The sequence below is a fragment of the Oryctolagus cuniculus genome, chromosome 16 (genome assembly GCF_051225735.1).
Source record: "Oryctolagus cuniculus isolate XC-2025 breed Fujian yellow rabbit chromosome 16, ASM5122573v1, whole genome shotgun sequence".
Taxonomy (NCBI): domain Eukaryota; kingdom Metazoa; phylum Chordata; class Mammalia; order Lagomorpha; family Leporidae; genus Oryctolagus; species Oryctolagus cuniculus.
The window spans coordinates 24,444,758-24,464,419 of NC_142882.1; the positions used below are offsets into that span (position 1 = coordinate 24,444,758).

At 40.7% G+C, this 19,662-nt stretch overlaps 1 protein-coding gene across 2 annotated transcripts in view; it reads left to right on the top strand.

Annotated features, from left to right (window-relative positions):
• Positions 1–17,709, top strand: part of LOC149121608 (zinc finger protein 39-like) — a 30,571-nt gene extending 12,862 nt beyond the window's left edge. Inside the window, exons 2-4 of one of the 2 annotated variants that reach the window (XM_089315961.1) lie at positions 11,007–11,133; positions 11,377–11,469; positions 14,538–17,709. In XM_089315961.1, coding sequence (XP_089172087.1) covers positions 11,010–11,133; positions 11,377–11,469; positions 14,538–15,907 — 1,587 coding nt within the window. In that variant the 5' untranslated portion in view covers positions 11,007–11,009 and the 3' untranslated portion in view covers positions 15,908–17,709. Of the gene's footprint in view, positions 1–11,006; positions 11,134–11,376; positions 11,470–14,537 lie in introns of those variants that run through there. The other variant, XM_089315962.1, reaches the window with a different exon arrangement.
• Positions 17,710–19,662: the final 1,953 nt, after the last annotated feature.

A 19,662-nucleotide genomic window follows, 5' to 3' on the forward strand; every position in this document is an offset into this window, starting at 1 on the left:
TGCCTAATAGCTCTGGCTGGAACCTCCAGAACTATATTGAATAGCAGTGGTGAGAGTGGACATCCCTGTCTGGTACCAGATCTCAGTGGAAATGCTTCCAACTTTTCCCCATTCAATAGGATGTTGGCTGTGGGTTTTTCATAGATTGCTTTGATTGTATGGAGGAATGTTCCTTCCATACCCAGTTTGCTTAGAGTTTTCATCATGAACGGGTGTTGTATTTTATCAAATGCTTTCTCGGCATCTATTGAGATAATCATATGGTTTTTCTTCTGCAGTCTGTTAATGTGGTGTATCACATTGATTGTCTTGCGCACATTAAACCATCCCTGCATACCAGGGATAAATCCCACTTGGTCTGGGTGGATGATCTTTCTGATGTGTTGTTGCATTCTATTGGCGAGAATTTTATTGAGGATTTTTGCATCTATGTTCATCAGGGATATTGGTCTGTAATTCTCTTTCAGTGCTGCATCTTTTTCCGGCTTAGGAATTAAGGTGATGCTGGCTTCATAGAAAGAATTTGGGAGGATTCCCTCTTCTTCGATTGTTCTGAATAGTTTGAGAAGAATTGGAGTTAGTTCTTCTTTAAATGTCTGGTAGAATTCAGCAGTGAATCCATCTGGTCCTGGGTTTTCTTTGTTGGGAGGGCCTTTATTACTGTTTCAATTTCTGTCTCAGTTATGGGTCTGTTTATGTTTTCTATGTCTTTCTGGTTCAATTTAGGTAGGTTGCATGTGTCCAGGAATCTATCCATTTCTGATAGGTTTCCCTGTTTGCTGGCATACAAGTCCTTGTAGTAATTTCTGATGATTCTTTTTATTTCTATGGTGTCTGTTGTTACATTTCCTTTTTCATCTCTGATTTTATTGATTTGGGTCTTTTCTTTTTTTAGTTAGTTCGGCCAATGGGGTGTCAATTTTGTTTATTTTTTCAAAAAACCAGCTCCTCGTTTGACTGATTTTTTGGAATGTTTTTCTTGATTCAATGCTATTGATTTCTTCTCTGATTTTAATGATTTCTCTTCTCCTACTAGATTTGGGTCTGGTTTGCAGTAGGTTTTCTAGATCCTGGAGGTGAATTGAAAGCTCCTCTATTTGGTTCCTTTCAAATTTGTTGATGTAGGCACCTATTGATATAAACTTTCCTCTTAACACTGCGTTTGCTGTATCCCATAAGTTTTGGTATGTTGTGTTGTTATCCTCATTTACTTCCAGAAAGTTTTTGATTTCTCTTTTGATTTCTTCTATGACCCATTGTTCATTCAAGAGCATGTTGTTCAGTCTCCATGTGTTTGCATATGCTCTAGGGATTGCTGAGTTGCTAATTTCCAACTTCATTCCTCTATGGTCTGAGAAGCTGCATGGTATGATTCTAATTCTTTTGAATTTGCTGAGACTTGCTTTATGGCCTAGTATGTGGTCAGTCCTAGAGTAGGTTCCATGCACTGCTGAGAAAAATGTATATTCTGGAACTGTAAGATGAAAAGTTCTGTAGATATCTGTTAGATCCACTTGGGTTATAGTGCCAATTAAGTCTGCTGTTTCCTTTTTGATCTTCTGTACAGTTTATCTGTCTATTTCTGAGAGTGGAGTATTGAAGTCCCCCATACTATTGTATTGGGGTCTAAGTCTCCCTTATATTCCCATAACAAATTTTTAAATAAACCAGTGCCCTGTAATAAGGTGCATACATATTTATAATAGTTACATCTTCCTGTTGAATTGATCCCTTATCATTATATAAAGCCCCTCTTTGTCTCTCTTAACATTTTTTCTGTTTACATTTATTTTATCTGATATCAAAATGGCTACACCAGCTCTTTTTTCATTTCTGTTAGCATGGAATATCTTTTTCAAACCTTCCACTTTCAATTTGCATGCATCTTTGTTGGAAAGATGTGTTTCTTTAAGCAGCAAATAGATGGGTTTTGTTCCTTAATCCACTCAGCCAGTCTGTCTTTTAACTGGACAGTTGAGGCCATTAACGTTCAATGTGACTACTGATAAGTAGTAACTTTGCCCTGCCATTTGCCAAAGATATTTTCTAATATGTGCTTTGAACTTCCTCTGATCTTTTACTGTGAGGTTTTCTTCCTTTACCTTCTTTCATACTGATGGCCGTGTTTCTGTGTGTAACACATATTAAACATCTTTTGCAGGGCTGGAGGAGTGGTGACAATTTCTTTCAATTTCTGTTTGCTATGAAAGGTCTTTATTTCACCTTCATTCACAAATGTGAGCTTTGAAGGATATAATATTCTGGGCTGGCAGTTTTTCTCTCTTAGTACCTGGGCTATATCTTGCCATTCCCTGATATCCTGTAGGGTTTCTGATGAGAAGTCTGCTGTGAGTCTAATTGGAGATCCTCTGAGAGTAATCTGACATTTCTCTCTTGCACATTTTAGAATCTTTTCTTTGTATTTCACTGTGGTGAGTTTGATTACAACGTGTTGTGATGTGGATCGCTTCTGGTCATGTTTACTAGGAGTTCTATGAGCTTCCTGTGCTAGGATGTCTCTGTTCTTCTCCAAACCCGGGAAGTTTTCTGCTTGTATCTCACTGAAAAGGCCTTCTAATCCTTTCTCTCTCTCCATGCCTTCAGGAACTCCTAGAACCTAAATGGTTTTTTTTAATAGTATCCTGTAGATTCCCAACAATATTTTTTAGATTTCTAATTTCCTCTTCTTTCCTTTAGATTGACTGTATACTTTCTTGTGCTCTGTCTTCAAAGTCTGATATTGTCTCTTCTGATTCACTCATTCTGCTTTTAAGGCTCTCTAATGTGTTTGTCATTTGATTATTGAATTCTTCATTTCATTATGATTTCTCATCACTATCACAGTTTCATGTTCTACTAGTTTTTCATTTCACTTTGATTCCTCCTTAAGATTTCATTTTCATGAGAGAGAAAATGTCCATTAAGGATTTCTGTAGTTCAAGAATTTGTTTTTGAGAACTTCTAAATGTTATTTTCATAAATTTTTTGCATCCGTATCTTGCGTTTCTTCTATCTCATCATCTTCATAATCTTGAATTGGGGTGTCTTGTTCATTTGGGGGTGTTATGATGTCTTCTTTTTTCTTGTTTCCTCATTCATTGCTTGGCATTGTGAAGATATTCTTTGGTTTCTAGCTCTATTTTTTTTTTTGCTGTGGTTGTTTTTCGCTTATACATTGACTCTAGATTAAGTGGACTGTCTGCTTTTGATGGATCCTTAGAGGCTTGTGATGGGTGTGGCCACAGAGCTCTGTTCGGTTCTTCAGGGTTAATGGTGACACACCCAGGTTAGGCATGCTAGATATTCTCTTTCTCTCTCTTTTTTTTTTAATTCAGAAGGGAAGTAATTCCACACAGATGGATGTAATTGAAGGCAGTCATTGTCTGAGCTCTGGCCCCTGTGGGTATAATATTCGTCTGCTCTGTCACAAGGACCACCCAAAGGATCTGTGCAGTCCTCATTGTAAGCTCACATTTCCCTGCAATCTCTCATAAGGTTGCCAAGTTTACCAAGTTTGTGGTGTCTCCCGAGAGTACTCACGTCTCAGGCACTCCATGAGTTCTCTCAAAAACCCTCAGCTTTGTTTTTTTTTTTTTTCACAGTCTCAGTTCATAAGCTCTACACATTCACTAGGTCCTAACCTCCTGTTATTTCTCCCTAACAGAGTCAGGTTTTTCTGTTTGGCTTAGGGCAAGCACAGCCCTGAGGTGGCATAGCTTTTATGTATATCCAGAATGGTGCCTGCTCTTTGTCTTGCTCACCTTTGTAAGGTGAGTGAGAAAAAGAATCGTGTCCATACTGGTCCCTTTTATTTTATTTTTTTTCTCTCCTCTAGTTAGACTGGTGGACTTTCTCCCATGGGGCTTCAAGCCTCATTCCCTCTAGGCTCTTCCTGCTGCTTCCCCACTAGTGTCTCAGGCTACTGAGGTTTCACCTCACCTTCCTTTCCAGAGCTGGTGCATAGACTTGGCAGCTGGGGTCCTGAGCCGTGGGCACCTGTGTCCTCCACATAGGTTCACCGTGTCCCACTACTTCTGGAAGAGTTTCTTCTGAGTTTTTTCTGTAACTCTTCCTGAAACTACAGTATCTCCACTTTTATTAAACTATCTTTTCCTGGAGTATCAGTGTGCTCCCTCCCTATTCCACCATCTTGGAGGACTCCTTCCCCCTGTATTCTAATAGTCCTCCCTGGTAGCTCAAGGAAGTTTTGCCAGGATCTTTGTAAAAAAGATGAAACATATTGCATTTCAGGAGAAAAGTGCTTTGTGTAGTGTCACATGATTTGTAAATGCCTGGCACCCTAACTTCTGTCTAATGTTCTCCACTTTGCCACACTTAATTAAAAAACATTTATTTTTCAGATCCATTTCAGAAATTGTCACCAGTTCACATAGTATTGCTTTAGAAAATTTTCCTGAGCATGTCTTCCCTTTTGCTACTAATGCTATGTTTGGAGTGTGTGACTTCAAAAAGCATATCATGAGGCCGGTGCTGTGGCACAGTGGGATAATGCCCTGTCCTGAAGCACCCACATCCCATATGGGCATGGGCTCAAGACTTGGCTGTTCCACTTCTGATTCAGCTCTCGGCTACGGCCTGGGAAAGCAGTAGAATATGGCTGAAGTACTTGGGTCCTTGCACCCATGTGGGAGACCTGGAAGAAGCTCCTGGCTTTGGACTGGTGCAGCTCCAGCCATTGCAGCCATTTGCGGAGTGAGCCATTGGATGGGAGACCTCTCTCTCTCTCTCTCTCTCTGTGCCTCTCCTCTCTCTGTGTAACTTTGACTTTCAAATAAATAAATAAATCTTTAAAAATAAACAAAAACTATATCATAAAAATTTCCCCCCTTTCAGTAATTTCTTCTTGAACAATATACAGTATACATTCAGCTACAGAAAACTACTCTGAACATTTATGCTGCTTTCTGAAATAGTAAAATTATATTAAACTAGATTTCATGCAATAATAAGCTTATTAAAATATAAACCAAAAGAACACAATGACCATATATAAGCCGAAATGTGAAGCACAACCATATGATCTCCAGATAATTTATTTGCATGAATCCCAAGAATTTTTTTTTTAATGTCTGCAGCTTTCCTAAGTTCTAACTGATAGGCAAAGATTGCTTTTATAGGAGCTTTTTTCTAAGCTTTTAAAAAATTTATTTGAAAATATTGTATATAGAGGAGAGACCCAGAGAGATCTTCCTTCTGCTTTTTCACATCACAGATGGCCTCATTGAGCAGGGCTGGGACAGAATGAGGCCAGGAACCAAGATCTTCATCTGGATTTCCCACATTGGTAGCATTTGCCCAAGTATTTGGATCATCTTTCATTGCTTTGCTCAGGCCATCAGCAGGAAGCTAGATTAAAAGCAGAACAGCCAGAACATGAACCAGTGCTCATATGGGGGGCTTGCATTGCAGACAGCAGGTTTACTTGCTATGTGACAATGCTGGCCTTGTTTTAATGCAACTTCTAAATGAAATTTAGAAGTTGTATGCATTGTAGTTTGCATGTAATTCAACTTTCTGCCATACTTACTGATATGTATCAGCATTTGAAGTAAGACAAATCAGAAAACACAATGGCTTAACAAATAGCCATTTGCTTTGCAGTTCTTTTATTTATTTATTTTTTGACAGGCAGAGTGGACAGTGAGAGAGAGAGAGAGAGAGAGAGAGAGAAAGGTCTTCCTTTTCCATTGGCTCACTCCCCATTGGCCGCTGTGGCAGGCGTGCTGTGGCCGGCGCACCGTGCTGATCTGAAGCCAGGAACCAAGTGCTTCTCCTGGTCTCCCATGTGGGTGCAGGGCTCAAGGACTTGGGCCATTCTCCACTGCACTCCTGGGCCACAGCAGAGAGCTGGACTGGAAGAGGAGCAACTGGGACAGAATCTGGCACCCCAATCGGGACTAGAACCTGGGGGTGCCAGCACCTCAGGCAGAGAATTAGCCTATTGAGCCATGGTGCTGGCCCTGATTTGCAGTTCTGACTCCATGTTATGGGCTGCACTCAGCTGGGCAGTTCCTGTGATCACTCCAGGAGCATAAATGAGAGTTTAGTCACTTGGAGAACTTATTGAGGCTTCACTTAAGTGTCTTGGGTTTGTTGTGAATCTTGGCTACATATTATCATTTTTTGACAGGCAGAGTTAGTGAGAGAGAAAGGTCTTCCTTCTGTTGGTTCACCCCTAAATGGCCGCTATGGCTAGCATGCTGTGCCGAAACAAAGCCAGGGCCACATGCTTCCTCCTGATCTCCCATGTGTGTGCAGGGGCCCAAGCACTTGGGTCATCCTCCACTGCCTTCCCAGGCCACAGCAGAGAGCTGGACTGGAAGAGGAGCAACCAGGACAGAACCAGCACCCCAACTGGGACTAGAACCTGGAGTACTGGTGCCACAAGTGGAGGATTAGCCTAGTGAGCTGCAACGCCAGCCTACATACTATCTCTTCAACAGGCAGGCCCCAGGGTTTTTCAGAAGATAACAACTGTCAGAAAAAGAAAATCTGAAAAGGCAAATACTTTACAAATTGTCTATTTCTGGTGCTGGTTCTGTGGCATAGCAGGTAAGGCCACCACCTGCAGTGCCAGCATCCCATATGGGTGTCAGTTCGAGACTCGGCTGCTCCACTTCTGATCCAGCTCTTTGATATGGCCTGGGAAAACAGTAGAAGATGGTCCAAGTCCTTGGGCCCCTGCTCCCATGTGGGAGTCCTTGAAGAAGCTCCTGGCTCCTATCTTTGTATCTACACAGCTCCAGCCATTCGCTGCCATTTCGGGAGTGAACCTGTGGTTCGAAGACCTCTCTTCCTCCCTCCCTCCATCTCTTTCTCTGTCTCTCCTTCTCTCTCTGTATAGCTCTTTCAAATAAATAATTTTTTTATCAAATTGTCTATTTCTATCACATTTTCACATTTACTGGCATCTCATGGGGTAAATCAAATGAAATGGTGAAATTCAGGGTCTTTTTAAAAAAGATTTATTTATTTATTTGAAAGAGTTTCACACACAGAGAGGGAGAGGCAGAGAGAGAAAGGTCTTCCATCTGCTGGTTCACTCCCAGTTTGCTGCAATGGACAGAGTTGTGCCAGTCCAAAGCCAGGATCCAGGAGCTTCTTCTGGGTCTCCCACATGGGTGCAGGGGCCCAAGGACTTGGGCCATCTTCTACTGCTTTCCCAGGCCATAGCAGAAAGCTGGATCAGAAGTGGAGCAGCTGGGAATTGAACCAGTGCCCATATGGGATGCCAGCGCTACAGGTGGCAGCTTTACCCACTAGGTCACAGTGCCAGCCCCAATCCAGGGTTTTGTGAAGGGATGAATACAGGGAAAGGTTCTATTTAGAATCATTACTGGTAAAGTGCACTGCATTAAATATACAGTATGTGTATTGTTAACTTTCTTTAGTATAAACGTTGATAACAACATAATGTTTATCTATGATAACCTCATTTATTTCAACACTCTGAATATTTCTCTTTACTTTTACATTATTATTTTACAAAATTTGTAGATAATGCTTTCATTAAACCAATGATACCTTCTGTTTAATCTCTGCCACTTAATATAGGTGGGTGCATTTTCCTATATGCATGTTTATTCCTCCACAGTGAAGCTGATGTTTTCTTGGTTAGTGTATTTATTATTCTTTATTCATTCTATCATATTCTTTTTTTCCCACTGTTCAGTGCAGAAGCAACCCAGAGGTTTTTTTTTTTTAAGTTTCATTTATTTATTGAAAGAGTTGCAGAGAGAGAGAGAAAGAAAGCCTTCTATCTGCTGTCTCACCGTCCAAATTACTGCAAAGGCCATAGCTGAGCTGTTCCAAAGTCAAGACCCAAGAGCTTCTGGGTCTCCCATGCAGGTGTAGTGGCCCAAGGACTTGGACCATGTTCCACTGCTTTCTCAGGACATAGCAGGGAGCTAGATTGTACATTGAGCAGGAAGGACTTGAACCAGCCCCCATATGGAATGCTGGCACTGCAGGCAGCAACTTTACCCATTATGCCACAGCGTTGGCCTCCCGAGTTTTCTTTGAACTCCTGCCATTCACCTTCTCTCCCAGGTATGATTCTAGGCCCTCCACATGATTCTAGGAGGAAGGAAAATTAATATATATCACTTGTAAGTGGTTTTTTTTTTTCAAATTATTCCCCAGCTTGTCAGTACTCATTTTAGGTGTTTAATGCTAGTTTATTTTTTTTAGATTTTTTTATTTATTTGAAAGTCAGAGTTACAGAGAAGCAGAGGGAGAGAGAGAATCTTCCATCCACTGGTTCACCCCCCAGTTTGCCACAATGGCTGGAGTTGCACTGATCCAAAGCTAGAAGTGAAGAGCTTCTTCTGGGTCTCTCACATGGGTACAGGGGCCCAAGGATGTAGGTCATCTTCTACTGCTTTCCCAGGCCATAGCAGAGAGCTGGATTGGAAGCAAAGCCACTGGGACTTGAACTGGCACCAATATGGGATGCCAGCACTGCAGGTAGTGGCTTTACCTGCTATGCCACAGTGCTGGTCCCAGTATACTAGTTAATTAAAATGGAAAAATACAGGGCTGGCTCTGTGGCTCAGTGGGTTAACGCCCTGGTCTGAAGTATCAGCATCCCATATGGGCACCAGTTTGCGATCGGCTGCCCCACTTCTGCTCCAGCTCTCTACTATGGCCTGGGAAAGCAGTGGAAGATGGCCCAGGTACTTGTGCCCCTTCACCCATGTGGGAGACCCAGAGGAAGCTCCTGGTTCCTGGCTTCAGATTGGTACAGCTCCAGCCATTGCAGCCAATTGGGGACTGAACCAGCAGATGGAAGACCCCCCCCCACCTCTACTCTCTCTGTGTAACTCTGCCTTTTAAAGAAATAAATAAATCTTTAAAAAATTTTAAAATAGAAAAATAGACATAAAATTTGTTCTCATGAAATATGCAGAAATGAATGATGAATTTGGCATGATTGTGAAACATTACTGTCATCTTTAATAATGCAGTTTGGTCTCTTGTTTTTCTGTTGCTATAGCAAAATATATATTTGTTACACAAATTGAGTTGAAACTAAGCACAATATGCTACATTTTTGGGGTCATGTTGTCTGAATCAGTCTTTATTGTCACATAGATGATGTACTGAGTAGTGTTTTAATGCTATCTGTGAAGTTAACACTTGGCATTCTGCAAGAGGAAGAGTTACCGAGTGCTAAAGCACAAATCAGTTAAGTTTGTTTTTGAATTTTTAGAGTAATGGAGTCCTTAATACCTTTGAGAAGCTTAATTGGATTCGGGAATAGGATAAGGAATGTGTGGAGAAGAGAATCTACTAGAGGCTCATTTATTTTTTAAGATTATTTAGTTGAAAGGCAGACTTACAGAGATTGGGAGAGACAGGGAGACAAAAGGAGATATCTTCTATCTACTGTTTCCTTCCCCAAATGCCTGCAATGGCTGGGACTGGACCAGGCCAAAGCCAGCAGCCTGGAACTCCATCTAGGTCTCCCATATTGGTGGAAGGGTCCACATACTCAGGCCATTTTCACTTCTCTTTCAGTCAGATTAGCAGGGAACTGGATTGGAAGTGGAGCAGCCAGGACTCAAATCCTCTGTTTACATGGGATGCCAGCAGTGATGGTGGAGGCTTAGGCTGCTGCATCACAATTCTGGTGACTATTGCAGGTTCTTAAACAAATCTCTAAGCATTTTTCTCAGTGAGTCACAAGTGCAGATTGTACTGCAGACATTCCCAGGTTCTCTTTTTGGGCAAATAATTCCATTGCTTTCACCTTAATTATGTATAATGTTATTTCAAATGTTTATCATTTGAATGTTTTGGGCAAGTAATTCCATTGCTTGCTTTCTTTCTTTCTTTCTTTCTTTCTTTCTTTCTTTCTTTCTTTCTTTCTTTTTTTGACAGGCAGAGTGGACAGTGAGAGAGACAGAGAGAAAGGTCTTCCTTTTGCCATTGGTTCACCCTCCAATGGCCGCCATTGCTAGAGCACTATGGCCAGTGCACCACGCTGATCTGAAGGCAAGAGCCAGGTGCTTCTCCTGGTCTCCCATGGGGTGCAGGGCCTGGCCTGGAAGAGGGGTAACCAGGAAAGAATCTGGCACCTCGACCAGGACTAGAACCCGGTGTGCTGGTGCCGCAAGGCAGAGGATTAGCCTAGTGAGCCATGGAGCTGGCCACCATTGCTTTCACTTTAATTAGGTATAATGTTATATCAATTGTTTATCAGTAGAATAATCATAGACAAGGGAAAAAGCTAATTTGTATTCTTTGTCTTACCTGTATTTTCTCTCTTACTTAAAAATATTTATTAGCTTGAGAGAGAAAGAAGTTGATGGACTGAGAGATAGAGAGCTTTGACACATTTATTCACTCCCTAGATAACCATACCAAACATAGTTGGGGCAGGACTGAAGCCAGAATTAAGAAATGGAATCTAGGCCTCCTTCATTGGTGACATCACAACTGCTTCCCCAGGTCTGCATTATCTGTGAGCTAAAAACTGCCGCTGGCATTGGAAATCAAACATAGACACTCTGAGGTGGCACCAGAAACACTAAGCTTAATGCCTGCCCTGTCTTTTAATGTATTTCTTCTCTGACATATTGGAAATGATAGGCATGGTGTTTTCCTGGAAATTATCTTCTGTTCATTCCCATCATAGTTTCACTGATATTTTCTTGCCTTTTTTTCTCAATGCTTCTACATACTTCTCCTTAACATTGCCCATTCAAGAGTCAATATTGCCCCTCTATTAGCCTGCTGTGCAATTCCCCTTGACAGATGTGGCCTTTGTGATTTGAACCTCCTGTTTCCCTCCAGCTTAGGCATTTCTCACAGCCTGTAGATCATGGATTTGACACTGTTGAATGCTTCTGTGTGGATTTCTAAACACTCAGCAAGTCTAATGAGAAACCATATCCTTTCTTTTTTCCTTTGTATCCACACACAACACTCGGTGTTTATTTTGTGACAGAATTAATATGTTGACTGGAAGTGTAATATTACAGGTGATGATAGCATTTGAAGACCTGGCTGTGTACTTTACTTGGGAGGAATGGCAGAAAATGAACAATGCTCAGAAAATCCTGTACAGAGATGTGATGCTGGAGACCTACAGCAGCCTGTTCTCCTTGGGTGAGTAACACCCATCACATGCCCAGTGATAACATTTTCTTGCTATTTGACAACTAAGGGAACACTTTATAATGTTTAATATTGGGCTGGTGTAGAATTTGAGTCCAGGAATGATCTGAATATCTACCCTCTAATAAAAGATTCAAATTGGAACATTTGTTGCATAGCTCCTGGACCAAGCTGTAGTCCTTTAAATAACCCAAGATAGTGATTTCACAAAGTCTTACATGTTTCCATTAATAGGGCACTGCATTACCAAACCTGACTTGATCTTCAAGTTGGAGCAAGGAGCAGAGCCATGGATAGTGGAAGAATGCCTGAATCAGAGCCTTCCAGGTCAGTCTGCACATAAGAGATAGGGAGACCAAGGCAGAAATTGTGCAGATGGTGACTGGTGCTCTTTCCATGAATTTTTCTCAAGCCTTACTCCTGATGACAGCTGGTGTTGTGCATCAGACACAGGCATTCTAGAGTATTTAGTGATACCAGTGTCTTTCTAACTTTTGTTCTTAGTGAAGATGTTCTTTGAATAAAAAAATCCAATCATTTTCTGATGTTACTAAGGCTTTTATCTAGGTTTGATAATTCCCCAAATTCTAACTTGTCCTTCTCTAAACTTTCATACCTTTTCCTTCATGCACTTATTAGTTCCTTCAGTGCTTGTTAATTAGGCAATGTTCAGAAACATTTTTTTAAAGATTAATGTTTCTGGTTTTTTTTAAGATTTATTTATTTATTTGAAAGTAAGAGAGAGAAGAAGGATAGGGAGAGAGAGAGGTTTTCCATCCACTGGTTCACTTCCCAATTGGCTGTCATGGCTGGAGCTGCACTGATCCAAAGCCAGGAGCCAGGAGCTTCTTCCAGGTCTCCCACATGGGTACAGGGGTCCAAGGATGTGGGCCATTTTCTACTGCTTTCCCAGGCCATAGCAGAGTGCTGGATCAGAAGTGCATCAGCTAGGACTTGAACTGGTGCCCATAAGTGATGTTGGCACTGCAGGTGGTGGCTTTACCTGCTATGCTACAACGCTGGCCCCCAGAAACTTATTTCTAACTCATTGCTCAAATTGAGTACCCACTCATGATTTTCCCCAGGAATAGAACTTTCTCAGGATGGAATCAATAAATGTGAACTCTCTCTCTCTCTTAGTCTCTTTCCTTTTTTTTCCTCTGTGCCTCTCAAATAAATAAGAAAATTATAGTTTGTTGGAAACATTTGAGGAGTGAGCCTATAGCTGGCAAACCTCTTTTCAGTCTTTATCTCTCATTCTGTGTCTCTGACTCTCAAGTAAGTAAATAAGTAAATGCTAAAATATGGTCACGGGGCCGGTGCTGTGGTGCTACGAGTTAACACCCTGGCCTGAAGTGCCGGCATCCCATATGGGCACCAGTTCAAGACCCAGTTGCTCCACTTCCAATCCAGCTCTCTGCTATAACCTGGGAAAGCAGTAGAAGATGGTCCAATTCCTTGGACCCCTGCACCCAAGGGAGACCCAGAAGAAGCTACTGGCTCCTGGCTTCAGATCAGCACAATTCTGGCCATTGAGGCCAACTGGGGAGTGAACCATTGGATGGAAGACCGTACTCTCTCTTTGCCTCTCCTCTCTCTGTGTAACTCTGACTTTCAAATAAATAAATAAATCTTTCTAAAAAGATGGTCAGGAATAAGCCTCTGTGCTGTGACATCAGAAATTAGGAAGCTAGGAATGACACTGTGGTGCAGTGTGTTAAAGCTCCAGCCTGCAGCACTAGCATTGCATATGGGTGCCAGTTCAAGTCCCAGCTGGTCCTCTTCTAATCCAGCTCTCTGCTAATGCACCTGAAAATGGAGCAGAGGTTGGCCCAAGTCCTTGGCTCCCTGTACCCATGTGGGAGACGAGAAAGACACTCCTGGATCCTAACTTCATCTTGGCCCAGTATTGGTTGTTGTGTCCATATAGGGAGTGAACCACTTCTCTCTGTTTCTACCTCTCTCTATAATTCTAGCTTTCAAATAAATAAAGTAAATCTTTGAAAAAAGAAATCATAAACTAAGCATGAATTTATATAAAACATAAAAATAAGTGATCCTAGACTAACCAAGAAAGTAATGAGATGTTGAGACCAAGGTCAAGTAGCCTCGTGGGTTTATGTTGAGTGGTTCAGATTTCTTTAAGGGTGGAGTTTGAAGTATGCTTTCTCTCCTATTTTTCAGTATCATTGAAAAATATGCAAACAAAATGATGAGAAATGCATAGGAAATGAATCTTTCTGTGCAAATAGGAGGCAATTGATCAAAAGCATCCAGAAATTCAAATTATCACATAGGAATGTTTATAGAAAGAATTTAGAGGTGGTAACCAGCACTGATGACTTCAGAATGAGCTAGAAAACGCTTTTAAAGAAGATGAGCACATCCCAGTTTGCAGAAACACATTCTTCAAACTGATTGGAAGTGCTTAACCACAGTGGTATACTGTGACTTTTCTCTACCTGTTGTACTTCTGAGAAGCTGAAGGTGTTGGGTGTCCTTAGGAATTTGGGGAAGCTGTCCTAGAGTAGAGACAAAGTATTTTTTCATTTGAAAAATCCCACAAATGATGTTTACCTAGGAAGACTGAATGTAAGACAATCATAGATTCCAATCATACTCCTTAAATGTTGTCTTGCTTAAAGTACAGGAACATTTCACTCTTCTCCACCTACAAGTAAGTGATCAGTAAAACTTTTTCATGTTTATATTTGAAATATCAGAGAAGCACAAAACACACAGTTTTTATAAAAATAAACTGGAGAAAAAGGACAGGGAAAATGGTTTCTAGGTAGTGGGTGAATATTTTTATTAAACATTTGTCCATTCTTTAGAATACTTTATAGTTATTTCATCTTTGTGAAAGGCAGTGTGATAGTGAGAGGAGAAAGAGAGAGAAAGAGGTCCTCTCTTAGCTCACTTCCCAGATGCCTGCAACACTTAGGTCTAACTAGTCTGAAGCCAAAACTCTAGAATTCATCTAGTCTTCCCTGGTGTCTCACAGGTTCCCAGACACATGACCCATTATCTACTTTCTCCCTGTTTACATGGGTAGAGAGCTGTACTGAAAGCAGTGTAGCCGGGGCTGAAACTGACACTGTTTTGAGATGCAGGGATCACACACATCATAGCACAAATGAAATTCTACCATCCTTGAAAAATTCTCATAGTAAAAAGAATCATATTTCAACATTGGGAAACCTCATGGTACAATTTAATATATTAATGTATTAATGAGAAAAGCCATATAATGGTCATAAATAAGTACCTCATACTGATTTTGTGAAAATATTATGCCACTTGGATAACAAGTGACTTCATTCCCTTTACATGAGTATGCCAGGAGAAATAGTTACATGTGATTCAGTAACATGATTGCTTTTTTCTCATTTCAGTGGTCATGAAAAGGGATGACCTGATTAGGATCAACCAGGAAAGTCATGACAAAAATCTGAATCAGGATTTTATGAAAAATAATAAGACATCAGCTCTCAAGAGAGTTGAATTAAGAAAAACACTTAGTTTAAATTCAAGCCATATTCCAACACTGATTATTAAAAAGGGAACCTATACAGGATTGAAGCCTGAGGAATACAGTAAATATCACACTGTGTATCCCCCCAGTGGGCCTGATCAACTACAGGCTGGAGAGAAATTTGATAACACTAAGATACCTGGAAATTCTCTCCAGTTCTGTGAGCCTCTTGGTCAGCATGACAATATTCACATCATGAAGCAGCCATTTGGACCCACTGGACAAGCAAACGTCTGCACAAGAAAGATGTTTTATAAATCTGAGAGGATTCATATGGCAGAAAACTATAATAAATCAACTGTCACTTTTGGAAAAGCAACTCAAATAGAAAAAGCTAAACATGAAAATTTTAGCCTCAATATGTACCAACAAACCTACACAAGAGAGAAACTTTATAAGTACCTTAGGTATGTTGAACCTGTCATTCACCAGTCACATCCTGCAATAAATCAGAGATTAAATACAAGGGAAAAACTCTACACATGTAAACCTTGTGGAAAATCAATCAGTTTTAATTCACCTTATGAATGTAATGACTGCGGAAAAGCTTTTGGGCAAAAGTCAGTCCTCAGGAAACATCAACAGATTCACACAGGGGAGAAACCTCATAAATGTAATGACTGTGGAAAAGCCTTTGGACGAAAGTCAAACCTCATAATGCACCAGAGAATTCACACAGGGGAGAAACCTCATAAATGTAATGACTGTGGAAAAGCCTTTGGGCAAAAGTCAAACCTCATAATGCACCAGCGAATTCACACAGGGGAGAAACCTCATAAATGTAATGACTGTGGAAAAGCCTTTGGACGAAAGTCAAACCTCATCATACACCAGCGAATTCACACAGGGGAGAAACCTCATAAATGTAATGACTGTGGAAAAGCCTTTGGACGAAAGTCAGACCTCATCATACACCAGCGAATTCACACAGGGAAGAAACCTCATAAATGTAATGACTGTGGAAAAGCCTTTGGACGAAAGTCAAACCTCATCATACACCAGCGAATTCACACAGGGGAGAAACCTCATAAATGTAATGACTGTGGAAAAGCCTTTGGACGAAAGTCAGACCTCATCATACACCAGCGAATTCACACAGGGGAGAAACCTCATGAATGTAATGACTGTGGAAAAGCCTTTGGACGAAAATCAGCCCTCATCAAACACCAGCAAATTCACATGGGACAGAAACCTCATGAATGTAATGACTGTGGAAAAGCCTTTGGATGAAATTCAGACCTCATCATACACCAGACAATTCACACAGGGCAGAAACCTCATGAATGTAATGATAGTGGAAAAGCCTTTATACAAAAGTCACACCTCATAAAGCACCAGCAAATTCACACAGATGAGAAGTCCTATCAATATAATGACTATGGGAAAGCCGTTGGATGAAAGTCAGACCTCCTCATACATCAGTGAATTCACACAGGGCAGAAACCTCATAAATGTAATGACTGTGGCAAAACCTTTTTATGACATATCACACTAAAGAATTCACACAGGGGAGACCCATGAATCTAATGACCAGGGGAAAGCCTCTTGATAAAAGTCAGTCCTTTGGAAACATCAGAGAATTCACACAGGGGAGAAACCTCATGAGTGTAATTACTGTGGAAAAGCCTTTGGACAAAAGACAAACCTCATATCATAGAAGAGAATTAACACAGGGTAGAAAACTCATGAATGGAATAACTGGAAAATCATTTAGCCATAAGTCAACCCTCATCGTGCATCAGAGAATTCACACAGGGCAGAAACCTTATGAATGTAATGACTGGAAAACCCTTTGGACAAATGTCAAACCTCATAATGCACCAGAGAGTGCACACAGTGTTGAAACTTCATGAGTATAATGACTGTGGAAAAACTTTTGGTTCCAACTCCAAATGCATCAGAGGATTCACCCAGGGAAATAATCTTATAAATGTAATGACTGCAGAAAAGCATTTTTCTATAAATTATACCTCATATCAAACAGAATTCACACAGGGCATAAACCTTATGAATCTAATGAGTGTGGAAAAGCCTTTAGAAATCATATGTTATAAATCATAGCTCATATCACACCAGAGACTTCACACCAGGGAAAAACTTCATGAATGCAATGACTGTAGAAAATTCCTTGGGAATATGTCACATCTCAGAACGCATCAGAAAATTCACATGTAGAGAAACCTTTTGAACATAATGACTTGGAAAGCTTTTTCCCATAATTCAGTCCTCATTGCGCATCATCTAATTCATATGGGGGAAAACACTTTGGATATAATGCATATGGAAAAGCTTTTATCCTCAGGTAACACCTCATAAAACATCAGAATTCACATCAGGGAGAAACCTTATGAATGGAATGAGTGTTGAAAACTGCCAAAATCACACAATATAATAGCAGAGAATTTAGTACATGGTGGAAATCTTGTAATAAATGTGAGAAAGACTTTTTTCAGAAGGAATACCTCATAACACATGCAGTTCAAACGAGGGAGAGAACTTGAATATAATGAATGTGAAGGACTTTTTCCAAAATCAACATAACCATGTGACAGAGCCTTTTGCTGGAAATCCCATAAGGAAGAAAGTTGGGGACCAGCGCTGTGGCACAGTAGGTTAAAGCCCTGGCCTGAAGTGCCAGCATGCCATGTGGGCACTGGTTCTAGTCCCAACTGCACCTCTTCTGATCCCGCTCTCTGCTATGGCCTGGGAAAGTGGTAGAAGATGGCCCTGCACCTAGGTGGGAAACCCAGAAGAAGCTCCTGACTCCTGGCTTTGGATCTCTGTAGCTCCAGCCATTGCATCCATCTGGGGAGTGAACCAGTGGATGGAAGACCTCTTTATGCTTCCCTGTCTCTCTGTAACTGTCTTTCAAATAAATAAAGTAAATCATTAAAAAATGAAGAAGTTCAGAAATATTATTAGTGTGACAAAAAGCCATTTGTCAGAAATCGATCATTATACATCAGAGAATTCACATAAGGGGTTTCTTAGGAGTGTAATGAATGTGGAAGTATATTTTCATGGAATTCAGGCTTGAATAAATATGCAACTCAAAAAAGGTGATATCCTTCAAGTGCAGTAGATTTGAACAAACCATAGCCAGAAATTAGACATCAGGCTGGTACCGTAGAGCAGTAGGTTAATCCTCCCCCTGCAATGCTGACATCCCATATGGGTGCCAGTTCTTATCCCAGCTGCCCCTCTTCCAGTCCAGCTGTATGCTGTGGCCTGAGAAAGCAGTAGAAGATGGCCCAAGTGCTTGGGCCTCTGCACCCACATGGGAGACCAGGAAGAAGCCCCTGGCTCCTGGCTTTGGATTAGTGCAGCTCTGGCCATTGCAGCCATTTGAGGAGTGAACCAACAGAAGGAAGACCTTTCTCTCTGTCTCTCTCACTGTCTGTAACTCTACCTGTCAAATAAATAAATAAAAATCTTAAAAAACAAGAAATTAAACATCAACAAACAAGAGAATTCAAATAGTAAAATGTCAATTTAATGAATGTGAAAAATTCTTCTGCCATTAATCAATTCACATGAAGAGACTCAGAAATGAGAAAACATACATGCATAGGAAAGTCATGTACCATACATCATCTCTCAATGGTTACCTGACAACTCACAGAAAGAAAAAAGCCTATGACTGTATTGTAATGGGAAATACCTTTATTATTAGGTGAACTTCCACAAAACATAGCAAGATTACAGAGAGAAGTCCCTGAAATATAATTTGTCTGGAAGAATTCTTTGGTGGAATCACACCTTAGTAGGTATTGGGCAGTTTTCATGATGAATTGTGACAGAGAGTGGTTAACCATTCTTCAGACATTTTTCTCTTATACAACCTGCAGTTTTGGTTTCTCATTGAGAGTGGGATCAAGTATATGAATTGAACTGTGCTCTCTTGTGTAAATTTTGTTAATAAATATTTCAAAGTTGAGTAACAGTTATTGCAACAGTTATTTGGAATACCATCTTCATCAATTACAAAGTTATTTGTTTATAGCTGCTTTGTTGGCCACCCAGGATTCTTTCCCCACATTATTGTAGTGCAAATCATAGGCATATGAAGTGACACATGTTCCAGCCATAATAGTGTACTCTGACCCTGGATAATAAGTGTTGTGTGCAGCACAAGGGAATGTGTTTGTGGTGACCTATATACCCATGAGAAATTTGAACTTATCTGTGTGCACATCTGGATTAGACTCCAATATCCAAGGTCTATTTGAATATGCAAGTAGATGTTGTCCCATACATCACCCTCATTCTTTAAAGGGACAACCTCAAACACTATAAGTTGCAACACTCATCTGAATTTTCCTGTATTACTGAGTGCATAATACCTTTTTCATTCATGATCCCCCTATTCTACATGTCTTCATTCTATTCCTAATTGCCTTGAGACAAGAACATGGAATGAAGTCTGTCCAGGTGGTACCCATTGCAACAGAAAAGCAGGAGCATAAATGTAGTACACTTTTTTTTTTTTAAAAAAGATTTATTTTTATTTGAAAGAGTTACACAGAAAGAGCAGAGGAAGTGAGAGAGGGAGAACTTCCATCCAATGGTTCACTCTCCAATTGGCCACAATGGGCAGAACTGTGCTGATACAAAGCCAGGAGCTTCCTCCGGATCTCCCATGTAGGTGCAGGGGCCCAAGGACTTGGGCCTTCTACTATTTCCCAGGCCATAGCAGAGAGCTTGATTGGAAGTGGAGCAGCCGGGTCTCGAGCCAGCACCCATATGGGATGGCGGTACTTCAGGTCAGGGCGATAACCTGCTGTGAGACAGCACTGGCCCCTGTAGTGCACTTTTGTATTAATTTAACTTTACTATAATTTTTATAAACTTTTATTGTTGTATTATTCCCTGCTCCTACAGGTGGCTCTCATTTTTACTGAAAATGTGTGTTTTTATCCCTTCCAATTTACAATGTCATTTCTTGATTTATATAAACCTGATGTACATTCAGTTAATTCCTCAGG